This window comes from Sitodiplosis mosellana, unplaced genomic scaffold (assembly GCF_009176505.1).
Source record: "Sitodiplosis mosellana isolate CC-2019 unplaced genomic scaffold, AAFC_SMos_1.0 Smas_scaffold_6162, whole genome shotgun sequence".
In the NCBI taxonomy this organism is placed as follows: Eukaryota; Metazoa; Arthropoda; class Insecta; order Diptera; family Cecidomyiidae; genus Sitodiplosis; species Sitodiplosis mosellana.
The window spans coordinates 888,649-908,622 of record NW_022601403.1 but is presented as its reverse complement, the minus strand read 5'-3'; the positions used below and the strand labels follow the sequence as shown (position 1 = coordinate 908,622).

Here is a 19,974-nt window from a genome sequence, read left to right as displayed (position 1 = left end):
TTGTCCTCGAGAAAGGTGCTGTGTAGAAGACTCCAGCCAGGAATTTGTATGCATGCTCGTGTTTGATCGATAAATACCAAGACAAATTTAAATTTGCATGAATTTATGTTTACATCGTCCCGAAGACTTTGAGTCATAGTGACAAAACGTTACGACGATGCGCACCACTACGTTTTGTAATTCTCTAAACGTAGTGGTACGCGTAGTCTATATGTTTCACTTTTTTGCTTCGAGACGAGACGAAATCGGCGTAAATACACGATTCAAGAAAATTTCCCTATCCTGGGTTCATTTCTGTTGTCTAATCTGGGCTCATTTCTGTAGAGGACCATTTTTCCTGAGAGGAAAAGAAAACCTCTCTTTTTCAGCTTGGAATCACCCTCTTCCTTGAGGAATCCTTGTTTTCTCTGCCTTCGCTTGTTGGTTGAATATTCAAGTTCTCATAAATACAGTGACATATGAGAGCTGTCTGTAACCGTGATGAAACCGGTATTACAGTAGAACCTCGATTATCCGTCCTCCCATTATCCGTCACCTCCGTTAACCGTCACACCTTTTCAAGGTGGAAAAGTTTTTTTTCCAGTTCATTTTTCAGTTTAGCAACATACGAATAAAGTTGCCAACTAACTTTCATAATCAAAATCAATTGTGTGCCCCTTGTACATTCGTACAATAAGATTTGAAATCAGAGGCTTTGCGTTTTCGGTACACTTCTCGTATATACAAGATTGTCCAATATTTTGGACAATGCACCAAATCTGTTCTCATATCTATTGTATATTTTTTACATCACCTTGTTTTTCATCATAAACTAATTAGAAAGTATGGAAATTTGGATTATTTTGTTCTATTTATATGAAAGTCTCGATTGTCTGTCTTTTTCGATGATCCGTCAATGCGCTGGTCCGGTGCCTGACGGATAATCGAGGTTCTACTGTAAAATGATGAAAGTGTTGTATGGTATAAATTATGAAAACCAAAATCCCAAAAGAGAAGTTTGACACTGGTCAGTCGGCAATTTTGCATGATAGAAAAAATCGACTATTTCACATCCGTTACATCTCCCTTTTGAGTTTTTTTTTCATTCAATTCGAACAGAGAAAAAACTTTGAACAATTCTTTGTTTCGGGAGCCTGGCGATGTGTTGTTTTGAGATTTGAGTCTATGATACAGGCCAATCAGTGTCTATAAGACAACGTCTATGCTACTGTTCAGGATTTGTTATGCCAGTTTAAAAATAGATGGACTAGTTTTTGGAAGGAATTGAGAGCATAGTCCGTCAAGCGATTTTGCCTCTGAACAAATCATTCCGACCTATTTCGATGAACGAATGATGAATGACTGCGTTTTACGCACCTTTTTTTATATTGAATCATTGAGTCATAGTTTTCACAGCTGTTTAGCACATTTTTTCATTTGATCTGCGCTTTTCTCCACTCTTGTTGGGCTTTCTACGATTTTCACTTCTTTTTATTCGTTTTATGATTGTTTTTTTTTTCTCTCTCTCTCTCTTCCTCACATTCTTACTACTTTTCCTGTTTTTTCCGAGTTCGCAATGAGAGAATCTCTCATGATGAGAATCTCATCTATCCTTTTCTAATCATTCTCTATTCCTTTTTATAATCTCGATTATTCTTTAAATTGTTTGTCTCAAAACGGTTTCCGCTTGTTTTCAAAATAAACTTCTATCCTATTCTTCATAGCGTTGCTATGAATGATCCTTTAATTCGAAATTCGAATTGCCACAGAATGGAAATTAATGTCTCTAAAAGTTGATACAAAAAAGTCATTTCTTCATTTGTTGTTGTGCATAATGCGAACCATTTTGTTGCTAATTAGAACACGGTGCAATGCGTCTCGCAATCTTATCAATGCAATAGTTTTTCTAAGTTATTCTAGATTTCTTCATTGCTTGCATGTGATTTCAATCAGAATACGCACATGGAAGTGCACTTGTTTAATTTGCGCTTTGACACGAAATCAATGCAAAATTTTCTGTCTGTTACGGTGGTTGTTTTTATTGTTGTATTTGGCTCGGGTAAAAATTGATTGGGTTCTTGACGAGAAAATGTGAATGAGTGATGTGTGATTAGAAAGCAATTATTGCTATTGACTTCGAAATGAGGAGCGGGCGCGCGCGCGCGCGATAAGACGCATAATCAAATCAATTTAGGCGGATTTGTATGTGTGTGCGTGTGTGACTTCGGAACACCAAAAATAGCCACCGCGGTAATATTTGGTCGGCGATTATCTCTCTCGCTCTCTCTCTCTCTCTCTCTCTCGCCCAATGATCCGATTACAGTATGTGTGATAAACAGCAAAATTACTGTGTCGCGAGCTGTTGATCTGGGACTGCAATTCATACGGACGCGGCGCGGTTGTAAACGACCGAACTTGAACCACATTTTTCTCTCCATTCAAAATTGATTATAAATATTGAGCATCTTACACTTTGATACTTGCTCAATACATTTTTTGGTTGTGAAGCTGAATCGCTATGCTACAGTCTAGCCACATACTTGCGTTTCAATCGCATGTGTTCTGCTTGTTTTTTTTGTTTTTGTTCATCGGCGGGTTATCGCCAAATTTGGCGAATGTTTTCGAAATGCATTTTGACGTGAACAGCGATATTTCACACAAGAATGTTTCGTGTTCGGATGCGAAGAACACGAACAAAAAAGACCACCGCTTCGATTACTTTTCAAGCCGGGGTCAAAATTCGGGGGAGATTCTTCCCATCTGCTGACCATGACAAATGCGATGATAAACGCTTTCTTTTTCATGTGCAATGAACTTGAAATTAACGCGAGGAATAGACGAATGTAATCACAACCACCATTTGAAGACTTTCATTTTTTTTTCTCAGAAAAACGCGTTAGCGCGCTTAAATCAAAACGGTAAAAAAAGCGACATTCAAATTCTATTCAAGGTCAATAATAATAGCAAGAACCACGAAAAAGATGTAAAAAATTATGAACTCACCAAAAACGGAACGAAATGGCTGTAACGCACTCCAAATGAATGAAATCAAAGAGTGTAACAAAACAAAACTCCAACTTTTGCGTACGTTTATGTGGTAACTAAACATAAATGCGCAAAACTTGTAAATAAAAGAGAAAAGAATTGATGAGAATTGAGAATGAAAAACACCGATTTTTTTTTCATTCATATGCATAGCATCATGTCGAATGTCCGAAATATTGATTAGATGTTGGGTTTCATTTTACAAATTTCCGTCCATTGAACCACATGATGTAGCGTTGTATTTGGATGAGTTACAAATAGACTAGAAGTCGCTTAAAAATGGCATATCTTGGTTGTCTTCAAATAGCCGTCAACTCATTGACCGTTTAAGAGTTGTTTGCATTTTCGTTCTTGCGTAAATCCATCATATATACTCTCAATTTGCTAGCAGCTCATGTGTGCGCACATTTGATTGCGAGACATAAAAAAAGGAATGTGTAAAAATTGTGTTCCCTACTGATACGGTATAGAATAATCTCTCATGTTTCGGAACAACTAACACGGGCCGATACAAAGCATCGTACTCTTTCGGATCGTACGTTGTCGTCGTTCACCGTCAACAATCGTCCTGCTCGCTCGCATTTGTTTTCCGATCGCAGTTTTGACCAGAACAGAACAACAACGAAAGAAGTGATGCTACACAAAAATCCGGACGAGCAAATGTGTAGCGAATAACAGAATGAAACGAAACGAAAAAAAAAATTGTGTACTGACAACAACACGATGGGGCAAAAAAATTCATATTGCTTCACACATTTTACAACACACAGCGGCACTTTGGCGCGATAAACTTTTCAAAAGACATCGCTCAATTCGAGGTTAGCAAAACGGCCTGAACGATGTGAAAACGGGGCGCGCTGCCGTTTCGAAATATGCAAACGTTTAGTTGATCATTACCGTCGTCTCGAACGTACAAACAAAACGCACGCGCCTCAGCCATGTCAAACAAAATTGGCAAATTGTGAATCGATCTAGAAGGACTTTTGACTACTGTTTCATTTTGAGCTTGTTTCGTCAGTCGGTTAAGAATTTTTTTTTCTGCATCGATCCTTTAGACGTTTTGTCCAATTGGTTTAGATATTTGAGCGTTACGAATAGTCCATAGTGTTATTTTCAAGTGTAACATCCGTGTTTTGTTTGTGTCAACAATTTTAGTCCGTGTTTTGTTTGTGAACAATTTTAGTCCGTGTGTGTGTGTGTGTGTGTGTATGTCCACCTCAACAATATTTAAATACATTCCAACCACACAACGAAAGCAATAAGGACCGATAATCTCGAAAATGTCTGCAAATAATTTTGGTGATGACAGTGAAGTCACAAATTCATCGCAGCAAAGTTACGAATTGTGCGGTGACAATAATTACAGTGAAAATGATGATGTGAACACGGAAAGTGATACAAAATCGGCGCACAGCAGCTATTCAAATGCCACATATAGTGCCACATACAGTGGCAATGATGTAGTCATCAATCAAATTGACAATGAGCATTTTACTGACCATAATATTGATGATAACAGCATTAGAAAGCCGCGTCCATTGCGAAAGACATGCTGTAAGTCAAGCTCGGGATCACGGCAGATTTTTTGTTTCTCACTTGACTCTTTTGTTGTTGTTGTTTCGTCTGTGTCGCACTATAAATTTTGAACAAATCGCTTCGAGCAATTCCACTGACGCGCTTGTTTATATTGGCGATTCAGAGTTTTTTTTTTCATTCGCTTCCCATTTGTTTTCTTCATCATCATTATTTATAAACAAGGAAGTCGAGCATGCGTCTGTCAGCGTTGATAAAAAAAGTGATTATTTCAGACTCATCTATTTGTCCCTCTATCATTTTGCATTATTTGACGCAGTAATGAAATTAAACAATTAATCGGGTTCAAAAACAAAAATTGCTCTGTTCCATGTATTCTTTTGTTCTCTCGTTCTCTCTGTCTCTCTCTCTCTCTCTCTCTCTCTCTCTCTCTCTCTCTCTCTCAACTTTTTGTTCTTATTTCATATTGAACTTCAAGGCACTATCATCACATTATTGATTGGGTTATTACTTTTCGCCTGGGGCCTTGTCACATTGGCCGTACCAATTTATGATTTTGTGCTGGTTCAACGACTGAGAATGCAGCCAGGACTACCGCCTTATGAAGAATGGGTTATCCCAACGCCTGAGGTACGGTTAAGCGTTTACATTTTTTCCGTTGAAAATCCAGACACTTTTTTGGATGGCACCGATGAAAAACTTCGCCTCATCGAAATCGGACCCATTGTCTATCGTGAAATTCTTCATCATGAAAATGTTAAATTCCATGAAAATTCCACGCTGTCATACTCGGCCAATCGATGGGTCGAATTTCTTGAGGATCAAAATGAACCCGGCATCCTTCAACGCGTCATTCTGGTGCCGAATTTTGTACTTTTGGTAATTGATTAATTTTTTTTTTAATATGTAAACAAATGTATATATACATCTTGGGAATGATATCATTGGCGTCACTTTTTTCAAATCACAAAAGCAGAAATTACTAGAAATTTTGCTAATTTATTTTGTTATTTGGTCACAGAGAACGACAAATTCAATTTTTTTTTTTCAAGTAAGCCTCACTAATGTAGTATTTGTTGTTTACTGTTTGCTTGAATGTTTTGTTTTGAATTGAAGTGATTCATGTTGCGGTTTGAAAAGAACTGGATCCCTTGATTGTTTACGTAGATTACGATTTGGAAATTATTTTTTATAAACTGGTTTAATTTGACTCAAATTACACCGATGAATTCAAATTTAACTTGAATTAAAATGTGATAACCGTGGGGCAGATCACTCAATCAGTAAAAAAAGGAAGTATATGCATTATAATCACTCAAAACAAGTAACTGTAAGAGTTTACCAGTAATTGCACGAAAAAAACTAAATGCAAAAGTAATTTTTGACCAAGAACTTTTTTTCTTGTAATGTATTTCAATTTTGAGTACCTATGCAGTTAATTTTTCTCGTGTATTTACTACTAACTTTCGTGTTTCGTGTAATTACTCTGTTTTGAGTGATTTTCCCCTTGGTGATAACTAATCATGACTAAAAATAACTAATTTTGGACATTTTGTGACTAGCAACTGGTTAAAAATGATTGTCTTACAAAAAAAATCAAATTTACGTATTCTATTTGAGATAATCACGTTTAGCCAGTGACCAGTAAGTCAAAATGTCCAAAATGAGTTATGTTTACTCATCGAATCAAACTTTTAAGCTTTTGCGTCAACAAAAAGTTGAATTGGACCAAAGTCCAAAAGAAAAAAGAAATGCATTCAATCCAAACAATAACAAAGGCTGACTTACCTGATTGAACTGAACCTCAATCGCTCATTGTAATGGCAAATGTACTAAAAGTCAAGTCCATATGGCAGTTATAGTTTGAAAGAGAGACGCAATTCGAAAGTTTAGACCGTTTTTTATTTGAACGGCTAAAGAAAATTAGCTTCCAAATCGTATCTTCGTTAACTATTGACATGATTTCTATGGCTGGAGATGAAATTGGATTGCAGGCATGAGTATGATGAAACGTAGCATAAAAAAACAATTACAGGTTCAAATCAATAATGTTCCTAATGAAACGAGTCACCAGATAGGAAAAGCAGACACGCCAGCATGAAACATGAATTCACATAGATCCAATATGATGTGTGTGTGTGTGTGTGTGTGTGTTACTTCTAACATAAGAAGTCCATGTTACTCTACTGCTGCACATGTGGAAACATGCATTGCTCTCCCATATTACGCACGAAATGTTTCATCGTACTTATACCTGTACTCTCATTTTCTTCATCTGATCATTTATTCCTTTTTCCGATCTCAATCGAAACAGGCGACTGCTGCATCTCTCAATGAAAACTGGATCAAGAAATTGGGTTTCAACTCGATGCTGGGTGATGAAGATACAGTATTCTTGAATATGACCGTTTTCGATTATTTGTGGTTCTATCGAAGCAGTGTAATACAACGCGTTCAAAATATTGCATCATTTTTAGTACCGACCAACAACAGTGGATGCTTGCATCAGGTAAAAATTCGATAAAATTTAATTTTCATTTGAGAAAAAAAGGGTGAACGTTTGAAAGACGTATGAAAATACCATTTTTCATTGTTATTACCTTCGTAGATTTATGCTGATTTCAATGATCGTTACAACGTTCGAATTGGTCCGGGATACGGAGCCAAGGACTTCTTTGAGATAACATCTGGTTGGTTTAAATTACTTTCAACAACAATCTAATTTGGAATTTATTGTACTTCAAACCAACGTTCGATCAACAATCATAAAACGAATCTTATAATTTATTTCATTAAAGTGAATGGAAAAACGGTTGTTCCCGGTTTCGATGTGGCTCACGGTGAATGTAATGCTTCGATTATCGGTTCAACGGAGGGAGCATTGTACAGAAATCACTTGACTGAGGACTCAGTGCTTTGGTATTGGCGTAAACCACTTTGTCGAAAAGTGCCGCTGTACTTCGAAAAAAAAGTGCAAAAAGGACCATTTGAAGCGTACAGATATATCTTACGTGAAGATGTGTACGATCGTTTTGAAAACGAAACCTTAGACTGCTATAAAGGTTCCTTCCAACTGCTTCCCGATGGATTGAGCGACGTTTCCAAATGCTTTTTCGGTAAGTTCTGTTTTTTATTTTGATTTTCGAACATTTTTTCGGATTTAGTCACACGGGTTGAGGGAATACTTTGGGCTGAGAAAGTGTGAGCTACTCTGAAAGTGTCGAAATCGACAGAAAATGACAGTGGGCTTGTAGTAAAATCCACTGGAAATAGTGAAATCACTATCTACAACAACCTTTAAAAACCATTTATGCCTTGCGGCGTCTGGTCTGTTCTGTAATGATGGCCCCATTCTTCCTCCAACTACGTTCCCTTCCAATACACTCTGTTGAGAGCCAGGTCTTGAGATTCCCTATTCCAATCAGAATTCTCTTTCATTCACATCACATCTATTGTTATAACACTCCCAACTATTGTTATAACTGAAGCTGCCAACTCTTTTCGGCAAAAAATCAGTACAGTTGGTAGCATTAGTTATAAACCTACTCCAAAAATGTCTAGAGAGCCCTAAAAAATCGCCAGATATTCAAGATTTTCAAACACAAACAAAAATCATACGAAAATTCCAACCAGTCTCATTAAGTTCAATGCCACACTTCATTTTCAATTAATAAGAAAAAAAAATATTTCTACGCCGTTCAACTCTAAGGCAAAACCACACCAGTTATCATTTCATTTAGTTTTTTCCTCCTTTTGTTTTCAGATATGCCCTTTGCTGCGTCAAATCCACACTTCTATGGCCGATATCCGAATGCGTTGACAAATAAATTAGAAGGTTTCAAACCGATTCGGGAGCGCCATCAAAGTTTTATCATCGTGGAACCGATTATGGGAGTGCCGATCGATCAGAGTGCACGCTCTCAAAGCAATGTCATCATTCCAGATTTGTACGGATTCAACGATAAAATTCAACGTTTCAGCAATATGGCACTTCCGACATTCTGGGTGGAATATGTAAGCATTCATTCTTTTTCTGTGTTGCTATTTCACTCTCTTTACTAGGAAAACAATTTCATTCCTACTTATTTTAATCATCATCTTCGTCCTATTTATTGAAGGAAAAAATTATTTTTAATTTCATAAGCCATATCCAAAAATATCCACTTTATATGACCCGAAAGATCTTTTTTGCGGTTTCAATCTGTTTTTTGGTAATACAACAAAACCAATTGAATTTTTCTGGATTTTTTTTCAGAAATTTATATTAGGATTTGTATAGCGAGATAATTTATTCAGAACGTTCAATTTCAATCAATTTTATAAATTTTTATTTTCAATTTTCCTGAAATTCATATGGGATCTTATGGGGAACTGGAAACATGTTTCCAATCCATGTTTCCTAGTGTGACTGCACCCTAAGGATAATACTAACATTATAATGATTTTATCAATTGATTTTTTTTTGTAGATTAAAACGACAACACAAAAAATAAATTGATATAATTGTGTCAGTTTGCGCCCAAAAAACAATCTTTCTCTGATTATATTGATTATAATTTTCATTCTAAATTAAATTTAATTTTCTTTTCGAATTATTATTGGCGTTGTTGTACTATTTTACTCCAGCAAGTGACTCTCGAATGGAACTCATTCTGATTCATTTATCATCACTCTCAACAAAATTCTTTTTTTCTTTTTGCTGAATAAAGAACAACTAAACTGAGTCCACTGCGAACAACGTCTTTTTTACGCTAACAGCAATTCGTACACGAACGAGTCAGTGTGACAATTGGCGTGAGCGAGAAAAAATTCGACAGCAAACAATTTGGTTATGTCGGTTTTTTAAAATATTACTGTAAAACATTGTTCAACCCACATCACTTTTTTGAATTTCTCTTCATATAGCTTTGGAAAAGAAATTCACGAAATTTTTTATATTAAATATGGGCTAATTTTGTGTTATTCAATCAAAAAAAATTTTTGAAAAAGAATTTTTCTTTTCATTCTGTTTTTCTATGGCTTTTAATTCATTTATTTTTTTTCATCATTAATTAATATCCATTTCTATTGACTAGATCGAGAGGAGAGTAAGTTCATCTGACTTTGTTATGAAAGAGAAGAGTAAGTTTCTTTCGACTCAAAAATGGTTAAAGGCGAGTATGTTCATTTTTGGCGGGTCTTCGAGGTTTTCCACGGTTTCCGCGGAACTGATTAGAGATAACAACTTGGTGTCTTCGGCAAAGTTGTAGCACTCGAGGTCTTCTATAACATTGCTGAAGTCAGTTTCCTCTTATCTCTTATCAGTTCCGCGAAAAGCGCGAAAAATGATAAGAAAAAAAAGTTCTGTATAAAATTTGCTTTTTTGTGTGCGCGATTTGCGCGCAACTGATAAGAGATAAGAGATAGATGTCTTCAGCAATGTTATAGGAGACCTCAAGTACTACAACTTTGCCGAAGACACCATGTTGTTATCTCCTATCAGTTGCGCGAAAACCGTGAAGACCGCAGAGGCTAGACGGTACTACAACATACTCTACTTTAACGCCAACAGAATCATCACAAAACATACTCTCCTCTTTCAAAATATATTAGAATTTTTTCACATACTCTCCTCTCGATCTAGTCAATAGATTTATGGTTATTTCTTTTCATTTCTTCTCATTTTTTTCCAATTTTATCCATCAATTTACTAAGCAGTCATAATACAAACGTCATAATTTGAATTAATTTTCCTATTTCTCTTCATTTTCCACAGCATCAGCGTCAACTGACGCAAAGCATTGAGAATTTATTGTATTTCACGTTATTCGTGTTGCCAGTGTTACAGTACGTGATAACGGCCGTTTTGCTTCTGGTCGGGGTCATGTGTTTGACCATTGGAGTATTGCGTTGTATGCCACCGAACGAAGAAAAGCACCAAAATTCACCGCAAAGTAGTCCATCATCGAAATTTGGCACTAACTGTAAATTACACGAGGCTGAAATAACATGGAATTTTAAATAGATTTAAGCAAAAAAAAAGGAAAGAAAAAGACAAACGACAAAAAATCAAAATTAAATTTTTTCTATCAAGACTATTAAAAATGTCATCGCAAGTAATTATTAAGATGAAAAACTTATGTCATTCCAAGAAGAATTATTTTTAGTAATGATTTTTTTTTAAATAATTGTTTTAATAAAACAAAACAGATTGGTCAACCATATATACTAAAAACAAATCCAAAACCCAAAATTGTTTTAATTTTTTTTTATTTAATTTATTCGATTTTGAAACAAAAACAATTTTCTTTCCATTTTTCGTAATAAAAATAGCATATTAATTACAGGCTTACATGATAATAATAATTTAAAAATTCAATGTTATGTTGTGTTGCTTTTTTACATTTTCTTTTTTCACTCACGAATTTTTTGTTGCCCTTATTTGCTTTAACTAAATCTTAAACATATGATTTTCACTTGTTGTTGTTTTTAAATAGATCGCTTCGATTTCCATTTTCTTGCTTATAAATTGCGTACGATTTTTTTTCTCTTTGGAAATGTATGTTTTTATTGTTGCTGTTGTTGCATAGAAAATAAAAATCCAATTTCATAAATTCTTGGCCCATTTTCGTTTTTGCCAACGTTTCGCATGGGTACAGATTTGGATGTACACTATTGCGATTCGAAACGAAAATAAATTTAAAAAAAAAATACAATAAATTTCTCTATATAGTTGCCGTTTTCAGCTTTTTAAAATGAAACATCACACCAGTACTTTCTGTTAAATTTCTTTTTTGCATCTCTTTCATCACCTAAAAACTAAAATACATTTTACGAGTTGACAATTTCATGATTTTTGATTGGATTTCGTATTCTTAACCCCATTTACGTTTCACATTACGTTTTACATGGTTATCATGATAACAAATGATTTTTTCATATCCAAGAATTGCTAGCTAGAATTGGTTGGTTTTTTTTCCGTCTCCATTTCCCAAGTAAAGCGAATGTTGTTGTACTTTAGTTTCGATCGTTTTTTTTTTAAATTCTTATTTGGTTTTATGATCTCTCAGATCGACAGAGTCTCGGTCGATCCGAGCTGTTGAAAAAAAGTCCGTTTGAATTTAGAAATGTGAAGTAAAGAAAAACACGTTCTAATTTGGACGATGAACGAATATGTGTTGAATGATGATTTCGATGATATTCAGATCGTGACCGAAATCAATACAAAAGTCGAGCTGTTTCGATTTAAAAAAAAATCAAAATAAAAAAAAACAATTTTAGACAAAGAATAGCCGTCTTTTCGTCTTTGCTTCGACGTTTCAACACATTTCCCACACTTTCATCATGCAGTTCAACCGGACTTGGATTTCTCTACTACTGAATCGAATGGATTGCAGAATTTCGTCAATTTTCAACGCATTTTGTGGATGTGTGATATGTGTTCGTAGATCTCTGTGTGTTGCGTATGTGTGTGTATGTGTGTGTGTGTGTGTGTGTGACTATGCATCGCTTCGGAATCTTTGTTCGTAGATCTTTTGACGGTGTTCAGATGCTAGAATGGGTGACAGTACACGACTCAATCCGTTGATTCGCTTTTCAAACCGTTCACGATCTCGGCCCAATTGCTCCCATTTACCCTTGCGAGCTTGCGAATAGGCAAATTTCCAAGCACGTATCTCGTGCACCTTTGGACACAAATTAAATGTCACCTGTAGAAAAGAAAAACAAAAAACATTATTTTACAAAAGAAAAAACACATTTTTTTTATCGATTGGTTATATTTTTGGTATTTTTGGAGCATTTGGTTGTATTTATATCGAAAACACGTGCTCAACCAACACCGAAAATAGACACACCATGTGTGCATCGGACGCAACTATTGTCATGACTATATCGATGTGTGCTTTGTTTTGTTCCAACGAAATTGATACTTTATTAGGTTTCCTGAATGTTCGTTTGAGCGAGCGGTTGTTTCGCGTTTGCTTTGCGATTACTTTTGAATCGCACTAAAAGGCGCGCATAACCAACCCGAGACACGGTGTGGCAGACGCATGGGGGGTGAAAGAGAGAATGAACTAAGAGATGGGGAAGTTGTAGAGAATGAGAGCGAGATATTGAGAAAGCGAGAGAGAGAGAGAGAGAGAGAGAGTAAAACCGAGTGAGGTCAAGTGAGGGGAAAAATCGGACGAAATTAAGAAGAAAATAGCGACAGATGGACATGTAGGCCATTTCATTCATAATTGAGAGCAATTTCTTCTTTGAGAGAGAAAGAGAGAGAGAGAGACCGACCGGAGCTGTAAATCGAAAGAATCAATTCGTTGAATTCTCTCCTCCGAGAAGCGGATTAGTGTGCATATTATCCTCGTCAGCTGTATTCAAATAACGATAACGTCATCTTCTATATGCTTCATCTCTGCCCCCTCTCCCGCACGACTATAACGAACGAAAATTGCACGTTATTTTAAAATGTCGCGAGCACGGTATGAGCACGAGATAACATATGACCGTTCGAGTTGAGTGCGAGACAGAAGCCGATATGAGTTCACATAACAGCTTGCTCATTCGAGAATACTAGCGGCGTCAACAACGACAACAAAAACAACCAAATTGTTGTTTAATCAATAGCCGTTTCTCGATGACTTTGAAACAATTGCTATTTTTCAAATAGGCCACACCATCGAATCGAAGAACCATCGAGACAAGAGTGTTGTTTTGGGTCAATCGAGAGATATTATTTCGAAGAATATTTTCAGTATTATGAAAGAAAAATTCTATTTTTACTCTTCACAGAGTCGGATTTTCCTTATCCTCCACTTTTATTTACATTCGAAAAATGTTCCAACATTTTCGTTCCATTTCGATGCAATCATTTTTTTTTTCTCCACGCAGATCGTCTTTGTTGTCAACTTCTACTTTTTCATTGAAATTTCTATCGTTGAAAAGTGTCTTTATCTGCGGCATTTTTATTATATTTGCCGAATATGAAGACGACATTCAAGAATTTAAATTGAAGTAAGAAAGTTTCATTTTTTACATGTTTACTAAAAAAATAAGCCGCAATGATGACGATGATAAAGAAAAGCAATTAAATCGAAACAGAAAAATTTGACGCAATCCAAGCGAATATTTGCCCCGTCATCGTTTGGGTGTGATAAGAAGAAAATGTACTCTTGATGTGCGATATTTCGCCTTTATCACTTATTTTCTTTCATTATCGCGTTGTTTCTTAAGATCTATTTCTTTCTCTTTCGGTTTTTCTGTCTACTAACCTCCTTCTACGTCATTTCTCAAGTATTTTCACTTCTCCCTCTACATCTTTCCCACTCCTTTCAAGTCGATTGCTTCAAATTCCAAATACTTTATCTCCAAACCTAACATAAATCTCAAATCAAAGCAAACTCCAATGAACCAAAACCCGCATGACAACAAATATGCGCGGCCGCTACTCGATATGCGTGTATATGTATTATTATCAACGTAAACATATCTATGTTTGGACCATATGTGCTGATCGTGGTATTTCATTGGAATTTCGTCGGTCGGCTGCGCTGTTTTGTGTGTACGTGTTATTGTGCACAGCCGAATTTACTGGAAATGGCAATTCTCGAATAATTTCAACAGCTTATCAGAACGAATGCGACGGAACAACATGCTAATCAATTTGTCAGATGCAAAATATTAGGTTTTTTCTATTACTTGGTCTACTTTGACCGTGGTTAATTAAAATATACCGAAGCTGTACAAATCGATAATTATCACACTGATATTTTATCGCGCACTAATCAAAAAACAGTCGCGGCAGTCTCTCTCTCTCTCTCCCTCCCTCCCTCGTTTGCTACATTTTAATCGATGTGAACTAATATTCAAAGCGAAGCAACAAGTTTAAAATAGATGAATTGTATGCGCGGCGAATTTTCATCATTCAGTTTCATATTGAGATTATTTCGTATAGACAACATAGTCAATGGCTTGAAATCCAATAATACACACACCGCCAAATCGCCGAACGATTTCAATGTCACACACTGTCGATGCGAACAAGTCGGTTTTTTTCTTCTTCTTCTTCTTCTGTTTAATATTCGCAACAACGTAACGTCATTTTGGCACTTTTATTTTCATTCGTGATATCAGCGTATGTGTGTGTGTGTTTATTGGCTAGGAACAATCGATTTAAATACAAAAAATAACAAAACAAAGCAATCGATTTAAATTTTATGTTTAAAATAAACAAATGCTCACCTTTTTCTCTTCAAAACCAGAATCTGGTTGATTACTCTCGCCATCATGCTTCCGCTGTGATATCGATGAACAGTCCGAACTATCGCTCTCGTCGCCACACTCTGTAGAAGAAACAAGTGGAGAATTTTTTTTAATTAGATATTTGACATTTGCCCGTCAAAAACCAGAGAATCCGGGCTTTGGACTCTGATGGGTGGGGCCTAAGTCGAATTTTGAGTGATTAGATTCACAATTTCTGCGAAATAAGTATGAATGTTTGATACGCTTTTTACATCCATGTGGAGTATAATTCACTCAGAGGAGGCTCAGTAAACAAAAATGAGTCATTTTTATCATTTTAAATGACAATTTGATACGGATTGTAAGTCTTCGGATGAAAACAGTGAATTTTTCAATGAAATTTTAAGTTTTTCGAGAAATTGAAGGAAAAAATGTTTTTTTTTCAAATAGAAGTCAACGTTTTTTGAATGAGATTCGCAACAATTCTAGTTGAATTTCTTTTTTTCATCAAAAAAAACAAGCTTTCATGTAAATATCCAAAAAATAATAATTGAATAAAGTTCATTTTTTGCGAGAAAAAAAAATACAGTTTCTCATGAAAATGGTCTGTTTTTCTGATGAACGCCGATTTTGATCGTCACACAAACACCGATGATTCTGATGACCACCGACTAGAAATTGAAATCACAACCGTTTTGATGAGATTCGGAAAAACTATGATAAAATTTCCAATATTTTGATGAAATTCGAAGGGTTTTTTTTTCAGAGTGAACACCGAAAATCGGTAGAAATTTCGGTTTCCTCTCAAGATTCCATATGTTTTCAAGTGAAAATCTGCGTTTTCACCACAAAATAGAAATGGTTGTCGTAAAAATTGTATTTAAACCTAGGTAACCAATAGATACCCCAAGTGTCTAGTCTCATAAAATCGAATCCGTTAAAAAACCAAATTAGTCTAATTCCAAATTAGCCCATTAAAGACTCATTATTTCTTTCAAAAATTCAAAGTTTGTTGGAATTTGTCAAAATTTGGTCAATTTCAATGGCATAACGCTGTATCAACACAAAGAAATGTTAAAATTTACCATCTGTTTTACCGAAAAACCCATCAGAAATAAGAATAACACCGTGAATTTTCAAAAAAAAAAAATTGAGTCACTTACCATCTTCACTGTTATCACTATCGTCGGTGGAATCGGTGAAATCTTCATCGGTGGTATCGTAGCGTCGGCACAAATCGTCGGTATCATCTTCGAAAAGGATGAAATCATCGCTGCATTCGGATATTTGGCGTTGGCGTTTGTATGTGTTATCTCGAAGGTTGGTTGTTGATTTTGTGATGAGATCATCAATGCTAGTGGTCGATCTGGGGCTATTATCCTCAAAAACAATAAAACTTTCGTCACTTTCCGATGTTTCGGAGATGCGTCGACACGTAACGGGTCGTTCTCTCAGCATTGGTTTCGATTGTGGTGGCACTTGTTTCTGCATACAACGCAGTGGTAACCATGACTTTTGTTTACAATTCAAATTGTCCAACCGGAAAAACTGTGTAAATATGCAGCCCGATTTAATGATTTCAGGTGATGGAATTGGTGTTTCGATGCAATGGGCCGTTGATTTTATTGTGACAATGGCATTGGCATCCGTTGCGGCATTTGCAGTGCATGGGTGGCTCTTTGGTAAATGTTCATCGTCGACATCAATAATTTCCAAATCGTCTTCATCACCATTGTCATCGTCGTCCGGTTCATACGAAACAACACAACAGTCTCTGACCACAGAGCAGTCATCAATGTCCTCATGAATGTTTTGTTCGACTTCATGTCGGATTTTCTCGTGACGATTCTTTTGGCCATTGCCTTTTATCGCACGATTGTTGGCTTTGTGGTGTTTTTGTTTTTGTTGCTGTTGTTGGTATTGGTGTTGTTGTTGTTTTCGTTTACCACGCCGTTTGCGTCGATACGAATTTTGATTTGATTTTTCATATTTTGGACAATTGATTGGCGATCTTTCCACCACCATCACCTCTTCTTCCGTCTCTGCCTCAGTGTATTGCACAGTTGTTTTGACATCATCCGTATTTTTCGTGCTACAAACTACGTCTAAATTATCATCGGCGATTTTTTTCTGTTTCACCTCCTCTTGCACGACGGCGATCAATTCAGGCGTTTCACACTTATTAACACAATCGTAAAAAATATGATCTTTTGGCGATGGTTGTTGAACAAAAGAATTCGTATCCAGATCCAAATCGCCACCAAATCGATTATATTGCAGATTCGTGCTGTCAGCTACAAAATCAATTGTATCCTCACCACCATCGATATAATCATCACAGTCGAAAAATTTATCAGGCATATACGTAAAATAATTTGGCTTGTCGCTTGTAAAACAAAACCTATCGCTACTATGATTAAAATCGGTGTAGGGATTGGGTGACGAATTCATATGGTTTTTGTTCGTCGCTGTTGGCGAACCACCGGCTGTGGCTTTTGTATCATGCTGATTCCATACATTGGTGTCGCCGTTTAATGTGGATTTTCCGTTATTATCAGTACCCACAAACATTGTTGTCGTATCAATGATTGGTTTTATCAAATAATTAAAAACGCAACTTTTGATCGCATTCACCAGGGTGTTTGGTTCAACGGCAGTTGTTGTTGTTGTTGTTTTCGTTGTCGTTTGCATACCACTGTTACCAAGGCTAGTGCTTTTTTGATTATCATTATTGAAAAATTTCGGATTCTCTTCGATAATCGGTCCCGATGTTCGTTTGATCAGATGATGTTCGATTCGAACATAGGTCGGTGCAGTCGTCGATGCGATTCGAGCATGTGCATTATTCATAAAGGCATACGATGGTTTTGTGACAATCATTTCTGGACCAGATTGTGATTTGGCGTACATTTCAGTTGATTGCGGTAGAATAATGTCCGATTGTGACATAATCAGTTGTTCAGATTGTGGTGACATAAAATATGATACGTTACTGGTTGACACTTTGATCGGTTGCAGCGTTGGATGACAGTGCATCGATGCCGATAGTGCGGATTTGTTACGAGTTGGTGGCACAAAATGCATATTTCCTGCGGTCATTATCGATTGTGTATTCATTAAAATCTGTGCATGCCCACTGCCATTGCCGATGGTATACATTGGACCACCGGTAAAACCTTTTCGATGGCAAAATTGCTGTTGCTGTTGCTGTTGACCCGTTAGGGCAGCCGCTTTTTGCGCCGTTATACTATTTGGACCTTTGAACATTTTCTCATATGGCGTTCCATTCGACGATATTACTCCTGTATTATCCATCTTTTTCGATTTGTTGTTGCTGTTTTTCACTAGCTCTATAGCTCCATACTACTTTCCCTTCAATTTTGCTTATCGTAATTCTCGTTAAATAACTAATCGTCTTTTCTTTTACTTTGCAATGTGTTACGCTCGATCGTTTTACACCGCGCGAACTGTGTATGCAAAGATTGTGTGTTTGTTGTGTGAGTGTATTTGTGTATTTGGTATTTTATTTATTGTTATTCAAACTCTCTCTCTCTCTCTCTCTAAATGGGTGTGTATGTGTGTTTTGGTACATGCATTCAATGTAAATAGCGTGATTGTCTTTATAATTTTATTTTTCTTTCTTTCTGTTTTTTCTTTGCCTTCGTTTATTATTGTGTATTGTGTTTGGTTGTTCTTTTGTGGTGTTTTCGTGAATCTGTATCGACTCTCAAAACTTTTCCTTCTTTCGGATCAACAAATTATTACAAAAACAATGACAATGCGTTTCAATGCCCCCACTCTGTCACTACAGCGTTCAGTGTGTATGTCAGTTGAGTAGATGAGGAAATGCGTTGAATTTTCCACACGCTATACGCGACAAATACACAATTTCACAATAATGATCGATTCTTACAAAGCGTTTTAGGTTGTTGTTCTTCTTTGTTTTGGTTTTTCGTTTAAGTCTGTATATTTCTTTTTTTTCTTTTAACAATAATTGTCTTTGCTCAATTTTTCTCATCAATTCTTTTTTCTTCTTCATTTTCTTTATTTTTCAATGCTGTCTTTATTATCTATCTGTCTATATAGATTGTATACATACACACACTCACATGTCCCCGTATTTGACTTTTTTACGTAGCCATATTGGCATTTGAACAATTCATTCTTTATTCACTTCACTTTAATTGTAAATTTCGTACAATTTATTTGAACTGAATTCGTTAACTCTCTTTGTCTCCATTATTTATTTCGCTTTCGTGAATTGTATATTTTGTAAATAAAATATGTGTGTTGTTTAATGCTTGGCCATTTTGAACGTAATAATATAACTTGTGTGTGGCTGATTGCTTTGCTCGTTTCAGTATGCTGTGCTGGTCACAATTTCTGGGGGGAAAAACATGAATCATGACATTTAATCATGATTTTCAAGTATTGCTAGTATGTGTGAGTCACCATTACACACTCACACGTACACACGGCATCCGTATTGCGACTTGGGAAATACACACTCGTAGATTGTTCATATGAAGGACAAAGCATGTTAAAAACGCATGTATGTACATTGTACACCAATACAGTCACCGGTGTGTAGTTCACAATTCGAAGTTCAGATGTAGCTCTTGTGCACAATTCAATTAATGAACACACGTTTACTTTATATGATTTTATGTGTAGTTTTATTTGAAAATTCTAATTTTTCCAGACCTTCAATAGGGTTTTTGTAAAAATGCCATCGTTTTACCATTTTTTACGACTTTCAATTGGATTTTATCGCATTTTTTTCAGACTTTTTTTTCACAATTTTCGAACATCAGCCAATTCTGATGGATTATTGCATCAGCCAAATAAGCGTTGAACCATTTTGCCACTAGAGTGATTTTTGGCGCCATCAAAACACCACCCAAAACATCTACACACAGCTAATTTAAATAAATGCCAGTTTTAAAACAAAGTACATGAAATGAATTATTTTCATTATTTATTAATTATTTTCAATAATTTTTATTCGTTTATCTGTGGGCTGTAGCTATGGTGGATCGGTTTTCATTTTCATAGCAAAGCTTATAGCTCCGTTCGATAGATTCAGATTTTTTTCATGAAAATGATCCAATAATCGGTCTATATGAAGTAATTCCACCGTGATGTGGCCATCGCCATTACTGTGGCCTATGTATCGTTTGATACGATTATACTACGGTT

General features: G+C 35.9%; 2 protein-coding genes across 4 annotated transcripts; one reads left to right on the top strand and one right to left on the bottom strand.

Moving 5' to 3' along the window:
- The first annotated feature begins 67 nt into the window (after positions 1–67).
- LOC129574369 (scavenger receptor class B member 1-like) lies at positions 68–10,920 on the top strand. Of its 3 annotated transcripts, none has more exons than XM_055456309.1 (7): positions 68–4,578; positions 5,036–5,436; positions 6,872–7,066; positions 7,166–7,247; positions 7,356–7,673; positions 8,321–8,571; positions 10,313–10,920. In XM_055456309.1, exons 1-7 carry the CDS (start codon positions 4,305–4,307, stop codon positions 10,559–10,561), a joined length of 1,770 nt encoding a protein of 589 aa, XP_055312284.1. In that variant the 5' UTR covers positions 68–4,304; the 3' UTR covers positions 10,562–10,920. The 3 variants fall into 3 exon arrangements, with proteins under 3 accessions (XP_055312284.1, XP_055312285.1, XP_055312286.1); XM_055456310.1 differs by lacking the exon at positions 10,313–10,920 and adding an exon at positions 9,267–9,376 and having other exon boundaries at positions 3,476–4,578; XM_055456311.1 differs by having other exon boundaries at positions 4,370–4,578; positions 5,143–5,436; positions 10,313–10,775.
- On the bottom strand, positions 10,793–19,310 carry LOC129574368 (uncharacterized). The gene is made up of 3 exons (XM_055456308.1): positions 15,939–19,310; positions 14,776–14,876; positions 10,793–12,245 (listed from the first exon to the last, which is right to left on the bottom strand). The coding sequence occupies exons 1-3, from the start codon at positions 18,088–18,090 to the stop codon at positions 12,036–12,038; spliced, it is 2,463 nt and encodes an 820-aa protein (XP_055312283.1). The 5' UTR covers positions 18,091–19,310; the 3' UTR covers positions 10,793–12,035.
- Between the last annotated feature and the right edge of the window lie 664 nt (positions 19,311–19,974).

Bases quoted from the DNA above. Each gene is read 5' to 3' on its own strand.
- LOC129574368 (XM_055456308.1), bottom strand. From the start codon at position 18,090: ATGGATAATACAGGAGTAATATCGTCGAATGGAACGCCATATGAGAAA. The intron at 14,877-15,938 runs GTAAGTGACTCA...TTTCTTCTACAG, and splicing joins TAGTGATAACAGTGAAGATG to AGTGTGGCGACGAGAGCGAT. The intron at 12,246-14,775 runs GTGAGCATTTGT...TCTTTTCTACAG, and splicing joins CTGGTTTTGAAGAGAAAAAG to GTGACATTTAATTTGTGTCC.
- LOC129574369 (XM_055456309.1), top strand. From the start codon at position 4,305: ATGTCTGCAAATAATTTTGGTGATGACAGTGAAGTCACAAATTCATCG. The intron at 4,579-5,035 runs GTAAGTCAAGCT...TTGAACTTCAAG, and splicing joins TCCATTGCGAAAGACATGCT to GCACTATCATCACATTATTG. The intron at 8,572-10,312 runs GTAAGCATTCAT...CATTTTCCACAG, and splicing joins CGACATTCTGGGTGGAATAT to CATCAGCGTCAACTGACGCA.